Source organism: Apis cerana, linkage group LG12 (genome assembly GCF_029169275.1).
Source record: "Apis cerana isolate GH-2021 linkage group LG12, AcerK_1.0, whole genome shotgun sequence".
NCBI classification, from domain to species: domain Eukaryota; kingdom Metazoa; phylum Arthropoda; class Insecta; order Hymenoptera; family Apidae; genus Apis; species Apis cerana.
In genome coordinates this window covers 9,851,625-9,872,812 of record NC_083863.1, presented here as the reverse complement: position 1 = coordinate 9,872,812, position 21,188 = coordinate 9,851,625, and the positions used below count along the sequence as shown (strand labels likewise).

The window sequence follows — 21,188 nt, the reverse complement described above, 5'->3', positions numbered from 1 at the left end:
TTGCATGAAATCGGCCAGCGTATACGCGTCCCGCTTGTGTTGGTTGAAGAGATAAAGAAAAAGAGCCAATTCGTCCCCTGTCCTCGTCCTTAATGCACGATATATTCCAGAATCGATTCCGATACCGGGACAATCTGTACACAGTCGGTAAACCTTTCTTCATTGGCTTCCTAAAAAAAGTTTTGATTTGTCATTGAGTTAAATGGAGCTGCATTGATTAGATCGATATACATTAAAAATTAAAAATTGTTCGATTCTCGTTGTAGATGCGACACGCGCGACGTTCGTTTATTTCTCGAGTATGAAATATTTGCAAATCGTTATGTGACGTTTGAAAATGTAGATTGTAATAATTTAACCTTTTTTTTTTTATATATATATATAAAACTTTCCTTAATTTTTTTTTCTTTTTTTTTCATTTCAAACGAAAAATGGCTTTGAACGGATTTCTTTATCAAAATTCTTCGATCTCGACCAACGTTTGTATAAACGACGATTCGAAATATCGCAATCTGGACGAATCAAACGAGGATGCCAAAAATGGGTAGAAATCTTACAAGTACTATTACTCCTTACTATTGCTAATAATAACCTAACAATACAAGAAAATTCGTTATTTAACAGGGAAGATGTAAATGATTCGTTATCGACGTGTCACGTATCGTGCGACAACAATTTCAAGGAAGAAGAAAATTCAAAAATGTAACGTTCTTAGTCAATAATAAAATAATAATCGAAAAATTTCTTTAATCTAGCCGAATGTATATACATATATATAATAAAAACAGCCACGAAGAAAAGGAACCGTTCGAATCTATCAGTGCTCCCCTCTCCCAATGTTACAACATGGCAGAAACGGATCCTCTGGTCGAAGAGTTACTTAAACAACTTCCCAGGTAATATTTGCATCGCGTGAAGAACGACGGAAAGAGCGTCGATAGAGAACGAATAAGTAACGAATGATGAAAATGAGAGAACGATTGTGGGTCGTGGATCGACAGAAGCACGGACGACTATCGCAAACACTGGGAAATGATACTCCACTGCGAGAGGGCCGCGTTTCCAAGGACGGAGTCGAATTTGCCCCTGCCCTCGAGGGAGGTACGTATATCACCGGAGGAAAGCCCGGCGAATTCAAAAGCCGAGAACTCAATTAACCCGAACGGCTAGAACTCAATTACGAATGTCGGTCGGCGGGAACGAATGCGGTGGCCGGTAATTAAAAAGTTATTATGCCCAGGCCCGTTTCTACTGGCATTTGTACTCAACCGCGGTGAAAAACTCGCGTTTGTACCAAAAACAAGTGAATCACGCTCTCCTCGTTACGTTGGCCAAGTAAGAATTTAATGGTTACTTCATTGAAATTATACGTACCTACTTATCATCCTTGATTCGATGAATTTTGAATGAATTACGTAGAATCGACGTAATTGGAGTTTGATTTAAAACCAAATCGGTGGATTTATATTGTGCATGTATATATATATTGATATTATATATCGTATGGAATAACGATACGATATTAAATCCATCCTTTGAATTATTCTTTTTATGATACATTGAATTGTCATACATGATTGGTGAAAATGCGAGAAATCATTTATAGGATATATCTGAACAGAGAAATGCATTTTCATTGTCACAGACTTGTACACAGTGAGAAACAGAAGAAATATATCAGTGTTTGGGAACAATTAATACGTTTACAAACGTTCGATCGAATTAATCGGAAAAATTTGATCATTCATCTGGAACGAATTATATGGTAAATTAATACTGTATATTTAAAAAATATCTATTGAGAAATTTATTTTACGTGTAGTAATATCATACGTTGTAGTAAACAGACTAGATTAAGATCCATTTGTCTGGAAGGTTTATCATTAACTCCTGACGAAGGTGTACGGCTACTATTGGCACTGCACAATTCCCGTAAAACGATAAAACATGTATATTGTTGGCGAGCGTTCGAAAAAATGGTAGGTCTCACGGTGGATACTGTTCATCACTTCAAATCAGGATTTTATGCGAACAAAAGAATCAAAAAAAATGACTGGTTTCGCGCAATCGGTTGTTTGGAATTTCTCACCACTTTGTCAATAAATTACGCATACATAGCGACACCCACGGGAGATTTACTCGTCCGTTTGGCCAAGTATTTAATCTCTTTTTATCGTTTTAATTTAAATTACGATATTAATTTTGAAAATATAATAAAACTATAGTAAACTATATAATTATAATAACTGTATAGTAATATAATAACTATATAAATATAGTAAAAATATAGTATATAATAATAAATTCATTTTGTCGAATACTATAGATCTTTCTGTTAAAAAAATGTAAATATATATGAATAAATTCTGAAAATCAATCACATTTACGATAATTGTAGAAAACTTAGAACAAATTGGCATTGGTTACAACTATTATGTTTAGAAGAAGAAATTTTGCAAAGAACTGAAGATGGAGGTTATGTTGAAAAAGTTTTGATACCAGACAGAGCTTGGAAAGCAGCACATTTTTGGGCACCAGTACTGAAAGTACAATATGCTATTAGTATGAATGAATTTCACAATAATTGATACGTAACACTAAATGTAATGTATAAAAAAATAATTATTTTTTCTCTTTTCAGTAGGAGTACCAGAGTACGATATTCACAAAAAATTTTTTACGAAACACACTCCAATTCATACTTTTGCACTATCGACGAGTATCGATTTGAGATTTCGACAACCATGGTATATCGATTGCACAATTAAAACACTTTGTACATGGTATGCAGATACTTTAGGTAATTGAGAAACAAAATTATTTATTCTTTAAAAAGCTAATATTTTATTTTTTCAATTTATTATCATTTTTCGTTTTAATTTTTTTCATTTTTTTTTAATTCATAAATCAGCATTAAAACGTAATAATATTCAATACATTTTTTAATCTCATATCTCAATATCTCTTATCTTTTTAGTATTCTATCGTTTTATTTTTATCGTTATTAATTCTTATTTGTGGTTATACACCAAAATTATAAGTACAAAATATAGAAAAACAAAAGTGAAAAAAAAAACAAAAAAGAAAAGAAAAAATAAGATAAAAATATTGAAATCATCGCCATCTCTTGAGTATGAAAAACATCTTTTTAAAAGGGGTAAGATAACATAAGAATTAAATATCAGCGCCATCTTTTAAATATTATAAGCATTAAGAGATGGCAATGACTGCTAATTCTTTTTCTATTTTATCTTTTTTGTAATAATAATGTAAAGATGTAATGTAAAAATGTAAAAAGATATGGATATTCAAAAGATAACGCTAACGATCAATTCTTACTTTATCTCTATCTTTCTCCTATTATTTTCCGTTTTTTTTTACACATATTTAATTTGCGACACTCTTGAGATACCACTGATTTCAATATTTTTATTTTATCTCTATTCTTCTTTTGCTATTACATTTTCTTTATCTATTTCTTCTACAAAATTTATATCTTTATATCAATTACATATATATAGATATTTGAATTATTTTCAAATATTTTATAATTTTAATGTTATTCATATTATATTTTAATTTTTTACGTATATTTCTTTTTTATTATTTTATTATTTTCATTTTATATATTTACTGTATATGTAGGTTATTTTTTATTAAATTATAATGTGTGAACTAATTACTATTAATATTTATATAGTATACCTATGTCTACAATTATGGCATAATCGACAGAATTTGGACATTCAATTAAGACGATTATTTCTTTATTTACCATCGCTTAGAGTTTTCGAATTTATTGGTGAAATTCGAACATTAAAAACACTTTGTGCAATGTGTTGTCAAATACGATCTTGTCGTTGCAGTAATTATTTAATAAACAACAATACATATTAAATAACTATATTAAGATATATCAGAGACTATTAATTTTTTCGCTTTTCAGACGTTTATCATGTTAATATGCAACTTCAAGATGTTATACATAATGGTTTTGAAAAAGAAAAATGGATAAAAAGCATAAGGTGTATGATGATTTGTTTTAAGCATGATTTTGATAGAATGGGAGTTAAATTCAACATTGATTTTTATTGTTGTTGATCAATATTCGTGTATTATCAATTATCAAAGATTTCTAAAAGTCAAAATCTCAGTTTTAATAATTATTTTATTAATTATTATTTGTGCAAAATAGCATAAAAGTAAATGCCTATAAAATGCACGTTATATAAATACAAAATAAAAATTACTATTATAGTAATTTGTTTATAATTTTATATCGCAAATAATTTAAATATTTCGTATATTATGCTTCTGTTGTTTCTTGTTGTTCAAATTTCGGATATTTTTCTTCGACTTCCAACCATGTAAGTTTGCCATTGGTTAAATTTTTTACTACTTCGGGAATTTGGTCCAACTATAATTTGTAATAAACAATAATTTAACTCTTTTAAATTTTTTTATATTTTTATACTAAAACTAAAATAATTACTCACATTTATCCTAACTTGTCCCATACTATCTCGTTCACGGAGTGTAGCAGTATGAGGAGTTTTTAAAGTATCAAAATCTATAGTAATACCAAATGGTATTGCAATTTCATCCGTTCGAGCATATCTACGTCCAATGCTGCCAGAAGAGTCGTCTATTTTATGCGAGACATCTATCTTTGTAAGATTCTGAGCTATACATAATAAGCAATATTTAAAATATATTATAAATTTCAATTTTTAAAGAGGTCAACAAATTTAAAAAATCATTATACATACACAATTGTTTTACAAATGGTACAAATTCATTATTACCGCTAAGCGGTAATAACGAACATTTTAAAGGAGCCACAACTGGTGGTAAACTGAAATAAGTTCGTTTTTCGTCTCCTTCTCTTGCTTTAAAGTTATGTTCAAAAATAGCATACATAATACGACCAATACCAAAAGATGGTTCAATTACAGAAGGAATTATTTCTTCTACATGTACAGTTTTTTGATATCGTTTTACTTCGATCATATCTTTCGTAATTTTTACTATAGAATCATTTGAAAGTCTTAATTCAGTTTCTCCATTTTCATTTATTTCAGTTTCTATAGCATTAATATTACTCTCAGTTAATGCTGCTAAAGCATCTTGTATTAATTTACTATCTTTTTTAAACATTTTTCCAATGATAACTTTATTTGATACTATTTCACATACATCAACATTTTTTGGTGCTGGCAATTTTTTTTCTGCTACTAATTTTATTCCAGTAGCTTTTGTATGTTGTGTAAGATCATAAGCAGAACGATCTGCACAGCCAACACATTCTATCCAACCATAAGAAGTTAGACATTCAGCATCCCAACAATCACATGCATAATGAGCCATTTCATTTCCCATATGTTGACGAAAACGTAATTTTTTCGGATCAATTCCAACTTTAATTAAAAATAAATAAATTCTACCCATAAAATATCCTAATGTTTCATTAGCTATAAGTTTAGTTAACACAGCATCACCTAAAGTCATATGCTGTGCACTCTTACCATCCATTTGATTACAAGCAGAATGTAACAATACATTTAGATCTTTTACAGTTTCAAATTTGGGATGACTTTTATTATTAGGATCACAAAAATGTTCTATTTCTGCCATAGTAAATTCTCTTACTCTTAATAAACCAGATCTAGGAGAAATTTCATTACGGAATGCATTTCCAATTTGAGCTGCAGCAAATGGTAACTTATCTTGATTAAATGCAAGTAATCGTTTAAAATTTACAAAAATACCCTGAGCAGTTTCTGGTCTTAAAAATCCTTTCACAAGTCCAGAAGGACCAATTTGAGTTCCAAACATTAAATTAAACTCTATTGGTTCTGTTAGATCATTTCCAGTAATTGGGGATTTTATGTTGAATTTAAATAAAACTGTAGCCATTTCATCCTTAGTCATTCCATCTAATCTAATAATAATATTTTTACATTCTGCTTTTGTAATTTCATTTGTCTTTTTATCGCTAATCATTTTTTCTAAATGGGATTTAATCAAATGATCTAATCTAAAACATTCTCCTGTTTTCACATCTTTTACCATTAAGTCTGCAAATCTTTCTACATGTCCAGATGCTTCCAGTACAGGTTCTGGTGTTAAAATAGAACAATCTACTTCTAACATTTGTTCTTCTAATATAAAAAAACTTCTCCATGTATTTAACAAATTTGTTTTTAATGCACAACCCATAGGACCAAGATCAAATTGACCACTAATTCCTCCATAAATAGCAAAGGATTGATCATAAAAAAATCTACGTTTCAAGAGATCTTCCATTCTTGCTCTATCAAATGTTACTGTTTCAAAAAAAGATAATTCTTTCTCTTCTAATAATTTCTTTCGAAGTTTAAGCTCAACAACTGCTTTTTTAATATCCAATTCTGAAGCTCCATCAAATTTAAGTTTTCGCACATAGTCACCCTAGAAATATATAAGATAATAAAATAATATTAATAGAAATAAAATTAATATTTAACAATCTATTTACATGTACAATAATAAAAAATTTTTAAATTCAATAATGTTATTGAAATATATGATAAAAAGATCACATATCTATAATCTTTGTGATAATAAAATATAAAATATGTTATATCTTTAAATATATTTAATAATAAATAATGATTATCCATATGGCATTTACCTGTTCCTTCACGCTATCTCGAAAGGGAGACAAGATTTCTTCGATCTTTGGATCCGACATATCCTGTAAAATTTGTATTTTCACTTTACGATCTTTTTTTTTCGTACCCCACTTACTGAAGTCAGCTAACCTAGCAGTGACAGTAAATTTTCGAAGTAATTGTTCATAAATCGTATGTTTGCATATATTATGTGTGATTTTTTTGCAAATAAGTCGCAAGTTACACGAGATAAACTGCATTTAAGTTGTTACTTTTCACTGTATTAACTTTCAAATCGACTATGATTCCACTTACTTGAAACTATCTCAGGTCTTGGTTTTGAATGATACAATACTGTCGGCGGTAAAACTGATGATATTTAAAATTATCTTATAAAACTTTAAAGTGAAAAAAATAAAATAGAAAAAATTTTTCATTATTAAATATCAATTAATTATATTTTGCATGATATAATTTTATATAAACGTAAAAATAAATAATATTAAATAATAATAATTTTTTATAAATACGATATATATATTTTTTTATTTTTTTATTTTTATATTTTTATGATAGCACCAATATAAATAAAAACCATTTTTATCTATAACGGTATTCTTATATTTTTTTCATAAAGAATATATTTCAAAACAAATAACATTATGTAGAATGAAAAAAATAAAAAATACACAATATGACGCGCATACGCAAATATAAGTTTATTTTTTTTATTAAATTAATATAGTGTTATCAAACTAACTTATCTGTTACAAAAAAATTATTTCTCTTAATTTCGAACGATTTTATTTTCTTTGTACACTGTAGCATGGTTTATAGAAAAATTACAATCAGAGAAAAATGATTTATAAAAAAAAATATTAATTTTCTCCTACAAAGTTATTTGTTAATTATAACTTTTCAATAAACCCAGCTTGTGTGTATGCTTTTGTGTGTGTGTATGCTTGTGTGTGTGTGTGTGTGTGTGTGTGCGCGCGCGCGTGGTGTGTGACACATTAAATCACATAATATGCATAGAGAAAAGTGTGTAATCAAGAACGTTTTGTCCGTGCTACCACAAGTATATTGAAATTTTTATAGATAGATTCATTTCTTAATTACAACCTTAACTTTTTTGACATATAAGTATTAAGTTTTTATCCTACGCATCTACATGCATCATACATTAATTTCAAGTCAAACAATTGGTCAGACGTAAAGATAAACGTCATACAAACAATTATATATATGATATATATATATGTATATATATATATATATATATGCTTCAATTTCTCTGCAACAATACTACAATCAAAAACAATTTTGATCAGTGTAAACAATTTATTTTACATAAGATCAATACTCTGACATCAAAAAAGCGATAAGAATGGATAATGTATAGTAATAAATAAAGTATGAAATGTAAATAATGGGTATTTACAAGTATGTAAATGGCAAAAAAGCTATAACAGAGACAAAATAATTGTTTTATTTTTTGTAAATATAATCTCGTATGTATTTGCAATAGATTCTGTCGCTTGTTTGCAAAAATACATCTCACGATAATATTCGTGTTATGTCAAACCTGTACACTTAATACCTAGAAAACGTACAATCCACAACACGTACCAACATGTAAGATATCAATGTATCTTTCGCAGCAAACATGTGACAGATTCAATGAAAAACACATACTATAATAGTATTCAGCATGAATGCTTATTTTTTATAATAATTTTCCTATATGTTTAAAGGGAGCACCATGATAAACATACATGCGGTTCGATATCCCATTTGGAAAATTGATTAAAAATCTCGTGCTTGCGCTCTCAATTAACTTACATTAACATAAATGCATAATTTCAATTTCAATACATTGACATCCGCAATCATAATTTTCATTTCTACCAATTTTATGCACGAATCAAAGTTGAACTTCGATTCTAATCAAAAAATATACAAGCAAAAATGTTACACGAGAATATGACAAAATATCACAGTTCCGAGTTTGAAAAATCGTTTTTGAAAATCATGGTTCTCCCTATCCTTCTTTTATTCATATTTCAAGACAGTCATGAACTGTAAGACATCCTAGTTAACAACAATCCTACATTCTACTATGAGATTATCTATTTCAGAAATTGTAACGTTTAATAGTAATACATAGTCATATACAACTTGCTAAGGATGCTGTAAACTGTATACTGGCTGCTAAATGTTCCAAGTGAATACTGTATGTATAATGTATGTAAAAAGTCAGAGGTGATATATAGATTCAGAGCATATGGTGTAAATGTTGGTGAGTTTAATTTTATTGTTTAAAGATTAATTATTGAAATTATAGAAACCGAAATAACGATGCGCAGACTATAATTTATTTCCGCAGAAGAGTGATGTATGAATAATATAATAATTATACAATAAAAAATATCATGTATTTATATAATAGTTTAATCAAAATATATTAAAAATATTAAATCCTAAGATCATATAAATATATTACTATTTAAAAAATATTATTTTTTTTAAACAATTTTTTAAATAATATCATTTTATAAATAATGTAGAAATATCCATCACTCTCCTAAGATTAACAAAACAAAAATTCAATCGATTTTAGAAAATGATGTATATTGATATTTTCAGTACATATAAAACCGAAGATGGAATGCTGATGTATAAAATTTTATGCATATATTTTTGTTCTTTTCTTATAATTCATATGTTTCTGAGTATTATGTTTAATCAGAATGTGATTAGTCAAATGTTTTCTCTCTTTTTTCCATTGCAAAATATAAAAATGAGATTAATATAGCATTTATGCACAAAGCTAAATGATAGTATACAGCATTCCTTTCTTCTTTATATTATTCGTTTAAAATGTACAAAATTATTTCTCATTCAATATTCCTAGTATCATTTATGTTCATTAATCTTTATGTCATTAAAAATAATAAAAATAAATAAGAAATGCTAGTCAAAAATATTTCCAAATGCTATAATTGTACTTTAAGAGTTCTTACTTAAAATTCGTAAAATCAAAATATCCATACACTATAAAAAAATATAAATAGTTCCATGAAACTATGGAATATTAAATCGAGAAATTATTTATACTCGTAATCACTAACATGTTATTTACTCGAATAAACGCATCGTAAAACGGCATGACAGTCAAGGCTAAATATTCTGAACATTTCAACAAATTGCACAGTTCAAAGTTAATTGAGATTATCTAATCTCCTTTCATAATGACATAAATGGTACTTTAAAAAAAAAAGTACCTGCGCAAATTTATTATCTTAATACAATACTTGTGACTAAATATTTACATCAATGCGTTTTACAGCTTCAGTCTATTAAGCTTCTGAATCGCGACAGCCTTTGAACTTTCGCAATATGCGACATTTTATGAAATTATTAAACTAATCATTTTTTCGTAATACCACTTAAGTTTCCTACTGAGCAGGTGGTTGTGGCTCGCTAGGCATATTGGGATTTGGATATGGTGATAAAAAGGAATAATTGGGATAAGGAGGTGGTGGATGTGGGAATGGAGGATAATAATTAGGTGGATGCGAAGAAGGAGGTGCATAACCTCTATGTATATAAGGATCTGCTGGTGGAGGAGGACCATGAAACGCTGTATACATACGAGCATATTCCGTGTTATAACTTGGTCCACCATATGCTGGATATCCAGGAGCACCTACTTCATAAATTTAGTTTCAACATATATTTATTTTATAAATAAAAAATAGATGAAAAAAAATTTGTTTAACTTACCACCTGGTGGATAAGTTGCTGACGAACCGGGTGTTGGAGGATAATGTTGTGAATATGGATCATATGGTCCTGGTGGATAAGGTCCAGGATAACGACTACTCGTAGGATGACTAAACGCAGTGGGTATGTGCGCTTCATCTCTAGTAGGAGTAGTAGCTACTGTTGTAGTTACCATTGCTTCTGCACCTTTCGTTTCTGTGGTATTTGCTAATGTTTTGGCAGTATTAGATACTTGTGAATATGCAGGAGGCACATTCATCATTGTCCTTTCTTCTATAGATTTTCCTAAATCTGGTTGAGTTTTTGTAGAATCCATTGGTAATCTAGGATTTGTTGCATGAGGTGGAACACCAGGGAAATATGTACCATAAGGAGTAGATAATGATCGTGATCGAGGATCACTATAATCATAATATCGTGGATACTGAGCATAAGGGTAACCTTGTGGAACATTAGGAGGTTCGCTTTGTATAGAAGTTTCACGCATACTTGGCTCTACTGTTTTCGGAGATGTCATAGTATTTGTTCCAGTACATATAGATGTAGTAGAGGAGCCAATAGTTGAATCTGTTATATCTTTAGGAACTTCTGCACTTCGTAACGTAGATGTTGGTGGTATTTGCATAGTCGATGGTGTAGATTGTTGCGTTAACAACGGTTGTAGTGGACCAGATGTTGGTTGTGTTACAACTTGTGGTGATGCTTGAGGTGGTATTTGTGGTGGTCCTTGTGATGATAACTGAGAAGATATCTGTGATGATATCTGTGACGGTAACTGCGGTGATATCTGAGATAATATTTGTGATTGTACTTGAGATGGTATCTGAGATGATATTGGCTGTGATACTTGTACTTGTGGAGATACTTGTGGTATTTGTGATGGTATTTGCGATGGTATTTGAATTTGAGAGGATACCGGCGATGGATCTTCAATTATAATTTCATCATTAGATGTATCTCTTTTTTCTTGTTGATTTTGAAAAGTATGCCCATAATTTGTTAATGTATCGGTTGTTTTTGTGATTTCCTTCTCAATTGGAGGAGAACATTGTTTGTCTATTTTTGATGTTAATTCTGTTTCTTGATCATGTTGCGTTTGAACACCTTGTGCAGTTACAGAATCCGAAGTATATACTTGATTATTTTCCTCAGATGATTTTTGTAGAGCAGTATCGGTATCTGAATTGGTTACACGATTATGATTAGGAGGACTATAATCTGTATTTGAACTTACTTCCGCAACTACATCCTCCAATCTAACTTCTTCTACTCTTTGTTCGGTTCTAACTTGACCATCCGAAGAATTTGAATTTTCTCCGAGTGTCGAATGATCTACTGGTTCCTGTTTTACTTTTGGTAATCTTGATAGAGAAACTTGATTAGTTAAATTAACATGACTCATATAAGGTTTAGCAGTTGCTGTAGCAACAGGTTTTGGTCTTTTTGAAGTTTCCTTATCAGCAAATGGCCTATAATTAGGTCCATTTCCTGGTTTATTAATCGAACGCCCACTTGTTTGATTACTTGAAGATGATTTTGGTATTATGGATATGGCTGAATTATTTCTCAATGGAAATCCAACTTCTGGTTTTGAATTTCTTTGCGTCATTGATGATACACCTATAAATATTGCAATAAAAAAAATTTTGTTCCAATAAAAAATAATTATATGCATAAAATCAAAATTATTAAATTAATATACCTTTTTTGGGTTCTTCTTCTCGTTTTTGTTGATTCAATTTAAGAGCAGTTCGAATAGCAATAATTTTACCAGATTCTAATTGCATATAAATGCCTTTTGGACTTTTTAGCACCATTACTCGTTGACCAGCTTTCAATACAATACTACCTTTATCAGGCGAATTCGTAGGAATAACAACATCTAACGGTAACGTCATTTCTTGTGCACTCATTCCTTGTCTTTGCCATACTTCTGCTGGTATCCAACGACTTCCTGTCACACTACGCGATCCCAAACCTTCAGCACCACGTTGCTGCATTGGTCTAACCGAAGCAACTGGTTTAGAAGTAGTACTATTATCACCACCTCGAATTGCTCGAATTTGTAATCCACCTGCTATAATAATGTAATATAAGAAATACATATATTTTTATTACAAATTACTAAATTTTTTATTACTAATTTAAATACGTTTTGAATAATTGAATTTTGAAAACAATCATACCCCGTGTAGCAGTATTTCCAGGAACATAATTATAACTGGGTCTAGAACAATTGGCTGCCATTTTTTCAAGTTCATAACCACGACGAGCTAATCGTTTTTCAGCTTGACTAAGTTTTTTATCTTTTCTATCGACCAAAAGGCTTTCATGATGAAAAGGCTGTTTTGTTAATAATGAAGAATGACGTTCTAGTACACGATGCATAACTTCATCAGAATAACTATCTTTTGTTTGAGAAAAATCTTGTACTTGACTATCTTCTTCCCAATCCCAAGATAATGTAGTTGCTTCTTTCAAAGAAAGATGAGCATCTGGATTGCATTGATCGACCACGCGATCAGCCATTCCTTGCTTACTAATTTGTCTATCATATATTTTTCTTTCTAAACAATTATCAGTAACTAAACGATAAACAAAGCAAGGTTTCTGTTGTCCATATCTATATACTCTACAAACAGCTTGTGTATCATGACAAGGATTCCAAGAAGCATCAAATACAATGGCACGATTAGCGCCAACAAGATTAATACCGAGTGAACCAGCACGTGTTGAAACAAGAAACAGATGAATTTTTGGATTATTATTAAATTCATTAATGAGTTTTTCTCTTTCTAAAGCGCTAGTACTACCATCCAGACGATAATAATTTACATTTTTAATCCAAGCATCTGTTTGCCCATCAGGATATTTTAAACTATTTCTAGCTAAAAAATCTTCAATGAGATTCAATGTAAATAATGATTGAGAAAATGCTAAAACACGATCACCAAGTTTAATTGCTTCTTCCAAAATACAAAAGAAAATTGTCATTTTCGCAGAAGCATCAATCAATCCTGGTACATAACCCTTCATTAATTCTGTTGCCTGCAAATTAAGAGAATTAATCAGTTAATTGTATTTTAATATTATTTATTTTTTCATTTATAATATTTACCCAATCATATGGAATTCCAGGATCTTCTTTCCCTCCTGGGGAACTTTTACTATCTTTTTCTTCATCTTTTGTAAGAACTTCATCATCAGATTTGTCTTCTTTATCTTTATCTAATAAATCTTCTTTGTCTTTTTCCTCTTCTTTTATTAAATCATTTTGATTTAATCGAGGACTATGCAATGTATTAAGACTTTGCACAGATCTAGAAACTGAAGTTTGACAATTTGATTCAGAATTATAATTTGAATTTGTAGATAGATTATTTTGATGAATTGGTTGACTTTGCACACCAACACTTGATGTCATTTCTTTATTATTTTTGTTCTTTTCAGAAGATCCTGAATTTTGAATATGAGTAGAAGATTGTTGACATTTTGCATCCTCTGTACGTGTATTAGTATCTGAATTATGATTATTACTATAATCATAAGATTGATTTTGATAATTTTGTGATGGAAAATAATTATTTTGATATCGATTTACATTAGGATTTACATCCCGATAATATGGATCATTACACTGATCAGATTGAAATGGTTGAGAATAATTTCTTTGCCAATAAGAGTCCTCTGAACCTTTCATTTGATTTACTTGATTTTGATGAGTACTATCTGATGAATAATTTGATAAAACAGTATTTTGAGATGATGTTTGATTTACTGAATAATTATTTGTAGGATTTGTAGATGAACCTCCACTTTGACGATCTGTTGAAAATTCATGGGATGTATTAGTTGTTGATGTATAATTTTGAGTTTGTTGTTGATTATCTGGTCTGGAATATAGTTGATCATTTTGATTTAAAGAAGTTGGTGCTTGCTGATTTTGAGAATATGAAAGAGATTGATTCTGAGATTGTGAAATTTGTCCTTGTTGAGAAGTATTGTATCTATGAGTTGAAGCTGGTGGTATTGATGTTGAACCTTGATGATTTGAACCATAAGCATGATTTGCATTTGATGAGGTTCCTGTTTGATTTTGTATATTAGACGGATAAGATTGATTTTGTGATGTAGATGGAGATACAAGATGTGAATATCCATGCATACTACTTTGTGTATTAGCAACTGATCCTTGCTGATCTTGAGGATATCCATGTGTTTGAGTGGGAGCATTTGAAGCTGATTGGCCAGTAGGATATGAAGATGAATTTTGTGGTACATTTATTTGATTCTGAGTTGATGTAGGATATCCACGCATTTGATTTTGTGAAATTGATGCTTGATTTGATGAATTTGTCATATATGGATGAGATTGACTTTGTGGCATAGGAGTTGGAGATTGTTGATTAAAAGTAAGTGATGTTTGTGATGAAGGATTTGAATTTACTTGAGTAGGATAGTTGTGGGATTGATTAGATAATGATATATTTTGTGATTGTGAACCACCATAAGTATGAGAAGAATTTTGTAAAGGAAGATTCTGATTTTGTTGATTTGGAGAAAAGCCACGATTTTGAGCAGTTGTTGTATTTTGTCCTTGTTGACTTGGAAGATATGCAACATTTGGCGTTTGAGGTGTTGAATTTTGTCCTTGTTGATTTGTACTATATCCCAATGTAGAATTTTGTAATGATTGATTTTCATTTCGTGAATATATAGTATTCGTTTGATTTGTTCCAGAATTATAATTTTGAGCCTGATTTGATGTATATGGAGAATAATCTGGTAATGGCATGTTTGCAGATTGATTTGGCATTTGTGATTGAAAAGAAGATTGATTTGGAACTTGAGAATAATTATTAGATCCTGGATTTAAATTTGATCCATAATTACGTCCATGATCTTGATAAGGATAAGATTGACGTGAATACATTCCAGATACTTCATAATTATTTCCTTGATTCTGATCTGAACGAAATTCTGAATTGGAAGGAGCAGTTGGATATCGTTGAGAATGATTATTTGTAGATTGTTCATTGTTTGGCATATAATTTTGTGACTGATTAGAATAATTTTGTGATGTATTATATCCTGGTGTTTGTGTATATGTTTGGAATGATTGATTTCCATATCTTTGTGATCCTTGATTATTATAAAATTCATTATATTCTCCATGGCTATTGTCATTTCTATAATATGTATTTTGGTCATTTGATCTATAATTCTGATAACTATGAGGATAAGAATTTTGTGATATAGAATTTGAATATCCTGAATTATTCATTGGCATAGGAGGATAATTAGAATAATTATTCTGTTTTGGAGTAGTATGTGAATTATCATTCTCTACATTTTCAGTATTAGATGATGAAGCATTAGGTTGTACACTAGCTGCTGGTTTGTTTTTTATAGTCGTATTTGTTTTTTTTCCTTTTTTAGTTTCCCCTTTTGATTGCCGAGCTTTTGAACGTTTACCTCCAGGTGTAGATTTTTCACCAATTGTTTCTTCTAAATCTAAATCATCTTCTTCATTTGCTTGTCGTTTACGCAAAAAATGATATAAAATATCAGGATGATTCCAAATTTTACAACATACTGCAAAAGCTTTCAGCGGATTAGGTACTGCACGCGTCTTTACTACTTGATTCATAAAAGTATCATATAATTTACGCTGATGTGATGTCATTCGAACAAGAAGAATATATTCTTCTTTACGTGGTAAAGAAACTTGTAATACAGAATGAGATCTTCTTTGTACAAAACCTTCTAATAAAGCATGTAATACGTGTGCACGATATCTCATTAAACGTATATCTTGTGGTGTTGAATCAATACATTGACCATTCTGAATTGGTCTCTCAAACATATTACAAAATTCACTTTTAGTTCCCAAATAATTAGGTCTTACAAAATCCACCATGCACCAATATTCTAAAAGATTATTTTGTAATGGATATCCAGTTAATACTATTCTACGTTTTGTGCGCATTTGTTTCAGAGCCATACTAATGCTAGCATGGGAATTTTTTATTCTATGACCTTCATCACATATAACTAAATCAGGACCTGGATTAACTAAAGCTGTATGCATTTCATCTAATAATCCTTTATTTTTATCTTCTTCTTCAACATCAACAGTATCTTTGAAAGGTTGTCCACGTTTTCTTTTTGCTTTGTTTGGCTTTTTTAAAGATAATTGTCTATATAGTTCATATCCAATTAACAAAACTCCACCCCCTATTTGCCAATCTTGAATTATTTTAGCTCTTGCGGCCATGGTTTTATGAGAATCATTTAAGATATGCAAACGAAAATGTCGTGGTCTTACTTCCACACCAATAGGAGCATCTACAATAAATGGAGTTTTAATTTTTTCAATTTCTTTTTTCTCTTCGCTTATTGTTTCCTCTTTTGTTGTACAAGTACTTTCCTCTTTTTTAACTGTTTCTTCTGGTTCTTTCTTTACATTAATTTCTGAATTTATAGAAGATAAAGTATTTTTAAAACAATCTTTTCTTGGATCTTGATCTGACTCTTGAGTTGATCGATTTGAATAATTAGAGAAAGAATTAGTAGAATTATCATAATTAGGATACATAGATACAGAATGATGATTTTCTACTCCATGATATAAAGTATTAGGATTTCGAGTTTCCATATTTGGATATATGGAAGTTTGTGATCGATTTTCTAAACCAGAATATATATTATTAGAATTTTGATTTTCCACTCCAAATTTCGTATCTGGCATATTTGATCTTTGTTGCATGCCATGACAATTTACTTCTGATTTCATTGAATCAAATGTAGACATTGGATTAGCATTTGCATTATATATTGTATTTTGTGAAATATCATTATGATAATTTTCATTTATATGTACTTGTGAATCTGATATATTTTTATTTAACAAATTATCTTGTACATAACTAGGTAACATGTTATGCGTTTCATATCCTTGATGAATATATGGATTTTCTGGCATAATATTTATAGATTGAGATGTACTTTCTTGTCCAAAACGATGAGCTGATTCTGTACTAATAGGCCTTGATATATTTGACATACTTGACATATTTGATATATCACTCTGATTCCCACTTTCATCTTTAACTTCTTGTTTAAGCTCCATAATAGATTCTGATTTAATACATGAACTTTTGTTATGTTTTTCTGGAACATTAGGATCTTCGTATGGCAACCACATATTAAATTCTGTTAACCAATTTTGCAATGTATTAATAGGCATAATACATAAAACTGTTTTAGAAGTAGTACATCGGAAAAAAATATCGCAGAAACTAGCAACTTGAAGTGTTTTTCCCAAACCCATACTATGAGCAAGAATACAACCAAAACCAGAGCTAGTTTTAAATCTTTCAATACTTTCAACAATATTATCATAAAGAAAACGAATACCACCAATTTGATGAGGTTTAATAATACGTGCTACCTGTGGAGCTAAAAATACATCAGGCTCTGTTTCAGGATGACCCACATTTATTAACACTCTACCATGTTCATCTGGAATGTTATATCTATCATTAGTATGCATACCAGAATTGGATGGATCATCTTCGTTGTCTGTATCTTCTCCACCACTTGGATCACTTAAAACTATGCAATCATCATCTGAACTTTCGCTAGAACTAGATATTGTAACCACATCTTTGCCTTTAGCTGTTTTTTGAGACTTTGGTCCAGCTGATACTTTTTTAACAGTATGTATTTGTTTTTCACGTAAAGCTTCTTCAGCTTCTATATCTGAGATTTCAGAATCTGAATAATATTCAGATCTATCCATAGGTTCCTTTTTAGGAACTACAGGAGATATGCTTACAGAAGGAGTCATCATTCGAATTCTTTGTTGTAACATATTAGGGCCACTAGGACGATTTGCAACTCGTGAAATTGATGTTTGTGCTCCTTGATAAACACCTCTACCTTTTTGCCATCGAGATCCTTCTACTGATCTTCTTTGTATTTGATTTGTTTGTATACTAGAAGTAGTTTGAGATCCAGTTCCAGATCCAGAATTTACTTTAAGAAGCACTGTATTTGGTAAACGAACTGGAGCAGATGGAGATGATTGCGAAATAGTAGTACCTGCTTGATTCTGTTTACCTTGTAATAGACTAATTACTCTTGTTTGTGTTTTATTATTTTGTCTATTTATTGCTATTTGCCGTTGAACTTCACGAATTATTCTTTGCTGTTCTTGTACTCTCCGAAGACGCTCCATCTCTTGTCTTTGAGCTGATAAAGTAGCTTCATCAAGTTGAGTTTCATCCATAACTTCTCGAATATTTCTTCTCATATTTGCTAATTTCTTTTCTGTTTTTGTTTCACATTCTGATGTAGATCCCTCAGTTCCATCATCTTTTTTCTGCTTCTTTTTAACTGTATCAGAATGTTCTGAATCAGCATGCCTCTTGTTACTTTCTGTACTTTCTTCTTCCATAGAATGACCTTCATGTTTGTCATTCTCATGTCCTATGCTTTCTTCGTCATCTGTATCCTTAGAAATTGATTTTCCAAGTAAATCTGCTTCAGATACTTCTTGACCCTCAATTGGGGCTCCTTTTACAGAAGATTTAATTATTAATATAATATTAAATTCAATGATTATTATTATTAATGAAATATTATATAATATAAATTTCAATTAAATAATTAATTAAAAAATAATAATATAATACAAACCTTCTAATGGTAAAGTATCTAATATATTAACTGGCTCTTCATCATCCTCTTCAGCTTGAGAATGATGCCGTTCTGATTCTGCTCGTACACCAATTTGTGAATCAATTGTTTCATCTAAATCCATATCGTCTCCTGATCCTTCTGAACGTATTTCTTCTATTTCCTCTGACTGTAACGTATCATTTTTCTTATCATGTTCTCCATCAGATGTTTCACTACTAGATTCCTCTGAACTTTCATCATTTCCTGTTTGAGACTCTATATTATTCATATTTGTATTTGTTGCAGTTTCAGTTGACATTACTGTTTCATTAGGCTTAGGGCCTGAACGAGGAGTCACACGTTCTATAGTGACATCCCCAATACGTGTTAAAAAACTGTCCAAACTATTTGACATGATGTGAAAAGTTCATTAAGTCACAATATATTTAACTAAAATTTTATATGAAATCATGGAATGTCTTGTCACTTTCCTGTATAACACTAACAATTAGTTATTTTCATATCACTTACATTATCTATTCATTTTTTTATGCCTGCAATAAGAAATGTATTCCTTCATAGTTTCATATCAAAAATAATAATTTGATATATTTATATATAAATCATTATATATAAAATCATTTTAAAAGAACATTGAAAAAAGTTTTAAACTAATGAATAATGTAAATTAAAAACTCATATTACAAAAGAACAAAATAAAGATATTGCATCTTATACTGTATATTTTTAATATAAATTAAATATAATTTATTAAATTTTCAATTTTAAAATAATAAAATATAATAAAATAATATAAATTTGTATATTTATGGAATACATTGCTATATTACATATAATTATATTTCAAATAATGCAAATATGCAATGATACATTTATATTTTAAATAAAAATAAAACATATAAACAAAATTTTTCTTATTACATACAAAGCAATACAAATAAAAATTCAATCATTAAAATTAAAATATTTAAATATTAGAACAGAAAATATTATATAAACTATTATATGAATTTGAAATGTTTACATGAAAAATTGCATGCACTGACATATTATAAAGAGATTTAAAAAAAAAATATTTGAAAATAATATATAAGCTATAAATTATAAACACTTGCAATTAAGCACACTTGTTGAAAAATTAGTTTAATCACATTCTCGAGCTCACGAATAAATTCTAATAGTAACGATTTGTACCATACTCTTTAATGAAAGAATCATAGTAGAAGCACAATTTAATTTGTGACAATGTAATCAAAGAAATCGAAATAAAATATTCATACTGTTCCAAGTAATTTAGATTAGGAGCTGTCAAACAGGGCAAATGAAAGCAATCCAGAATGTTTGTTTTTGCATAAACCGATCCGGTTCGACGACTAACACTAGGAAGTCGCGTTTAACAACCGGTAACGCGAATTTCACACGCATTGAATTCTACTTGTGATCCACAGTTACGACTGCTTAATTAGCCGTTAATTGCGGATTAAAAATAATGACACACACATACACACGTCCGATGGACGCCATAGCGTCGTTGTTCGCCGCTCGACGATCACGGTTCTCCGCAATGTCCGAAGATCAGCGAACAAACCTTGTCACTTGGGTTAATACATGCATCATTTCTATTCTGACATTTGAATTTTTTTCATCTAAAATGCATGGCGAAATCACGAAGATTTATTGTGTCACCGAAACTTCACTCAAGACTTAAACTCGCACGCGTCGTTCTCAAGCTTTCCGCGGCATTTTTTTTCACATACTTTTTCTAACAAGTAATTTCACTCGGTGGAACGCCATCTTGACTGCGCTATGAAACACATCCGCTGAGTATTTGCGAGGGAACGACATTATAATTTCATTTTGAATTTAAACTTTTTATTTTTTTATCTACTTTTAATTAAATCTTTTGTAAAACAATAATCTTAATATTTAAAATAATTTTAAAATAAAGAATACTTATTTAGAAACATATAGAAACATTAGTGTGATTAATCCTGTATTTTTTTATTATTCAGAATTTTATATTTAAAACATATTATTACTCAA

At 29.8% G+C, this 21,188-nt stretch overlaps 3 protein-coding genes across 17 annotated transcripts; 1 reads left to right on the top strand and 2 right to left on the bottom strand.

The window, feature by feature from the left end:
- The first annotated feature begins 159 nt into the window (after positions 1–159).
- Positions 160–4,447, top strand: LOC107998370 (uncharacterized). Its single transcript, XM_062083136.1, has 8 exons — positions 160–544; positions 625–702; positions 789–1,765; positions 1,841–2,155; positions 2,399–2,562; positions 2,642–2,800; positions 3,701–3,865; positions 3,947–4,447. Exons 3-8 carry the CDS (start codon positions 1,587–1,589, stop codon positions 4,099–4,101), a joined length of 1,137 nt encoding a protein of 378 aa, XP_061939120.1. The 5' UTR covers positions 160–544; positions 625–702; positions 789–1,586; the 3' UTR covers positions 4,102–4,447.
- On the bottom strand, positions 4,151–7,083 carry LOC107998369 (glycine--tRNA ligase). Of its 3 annotated transcripts, none has more exons than XM_017057612.2 (5): positions 6,969–7,010; positions 6,674–6,736; positions 4,770–6,450; positions 4,497–4,684; positions 4,151–4,417 (listed from the first exon to the last, which is right to left on the bottom strand). In XM_017057612.2, the coding sequence occupies exons 2-5, from the start codon at positions 6,731–6,733 to the stop codon at positions 4,307–4,309; spliced, it is 2,040 nt and encodes a 679-aa protein (XP_016913101.1). In that variant the 5' UTR covers positions 6,734–6,736; positions 6,969–7,010; the 3' UTR covers positions 4,151–4,306. The 3 variants fall into 3 exon arrangements, with proteins under 3 accessions (XP_016913101.1, XP_016913100.1, XP_016913099.1); XM_017057611.3 differs by having other exon boundaries at positions 6,804–7,002; XM_017057610.3 differs by having other exon boundaries at positions 6,674–7,083.
- Positions 7,084–7,348: 265 nt separating this feature from the next.
- LOC107998368 (uncharacterized) lies at positions 7,349–20,948 on the bottom strand. Of its 13 annotated transcripts, none has more exons than XM_017057602.3 (7): positions 20,426–20,948; positions 19,143–19,615; positions 13,558–19,019; positions 12,626–13,487; positions 12,142–12,516; positions 10,440–12,059; positions 7,349–10,365 (listed from the first exon to the last, which is right to left on the bottom strand). In XM_017057602.3, the coding sequence occupies exons 2-7, from the start codon at positions 19,537–19,539 to the stop codon at positions 10,112–10,114; spliced, it is 8,970 nt and encodes a 2,989-aa protein (XP_016913091.2). In that variant the 5' UTR covers positions 19,540–19,615; positions 20,426–20,948; the 3' UTR covers positions 7,349–10,111. The 13 variants fall into 13 exon arrangements, with proteins under 13 accessions (XP_016913091.2, XP_061939097.1, XP_061939105.1 ...); XM_062083113.1 differs by having other exon boundaries at positions 20,261–20,929; XM_062083121.1 differs by having other exon boundaries at positions 7,349–10,362; positions 20,261–20,929.
- Between the last annotated feature and the right edge of the window lie 240 nt (positions 20,949–21,188).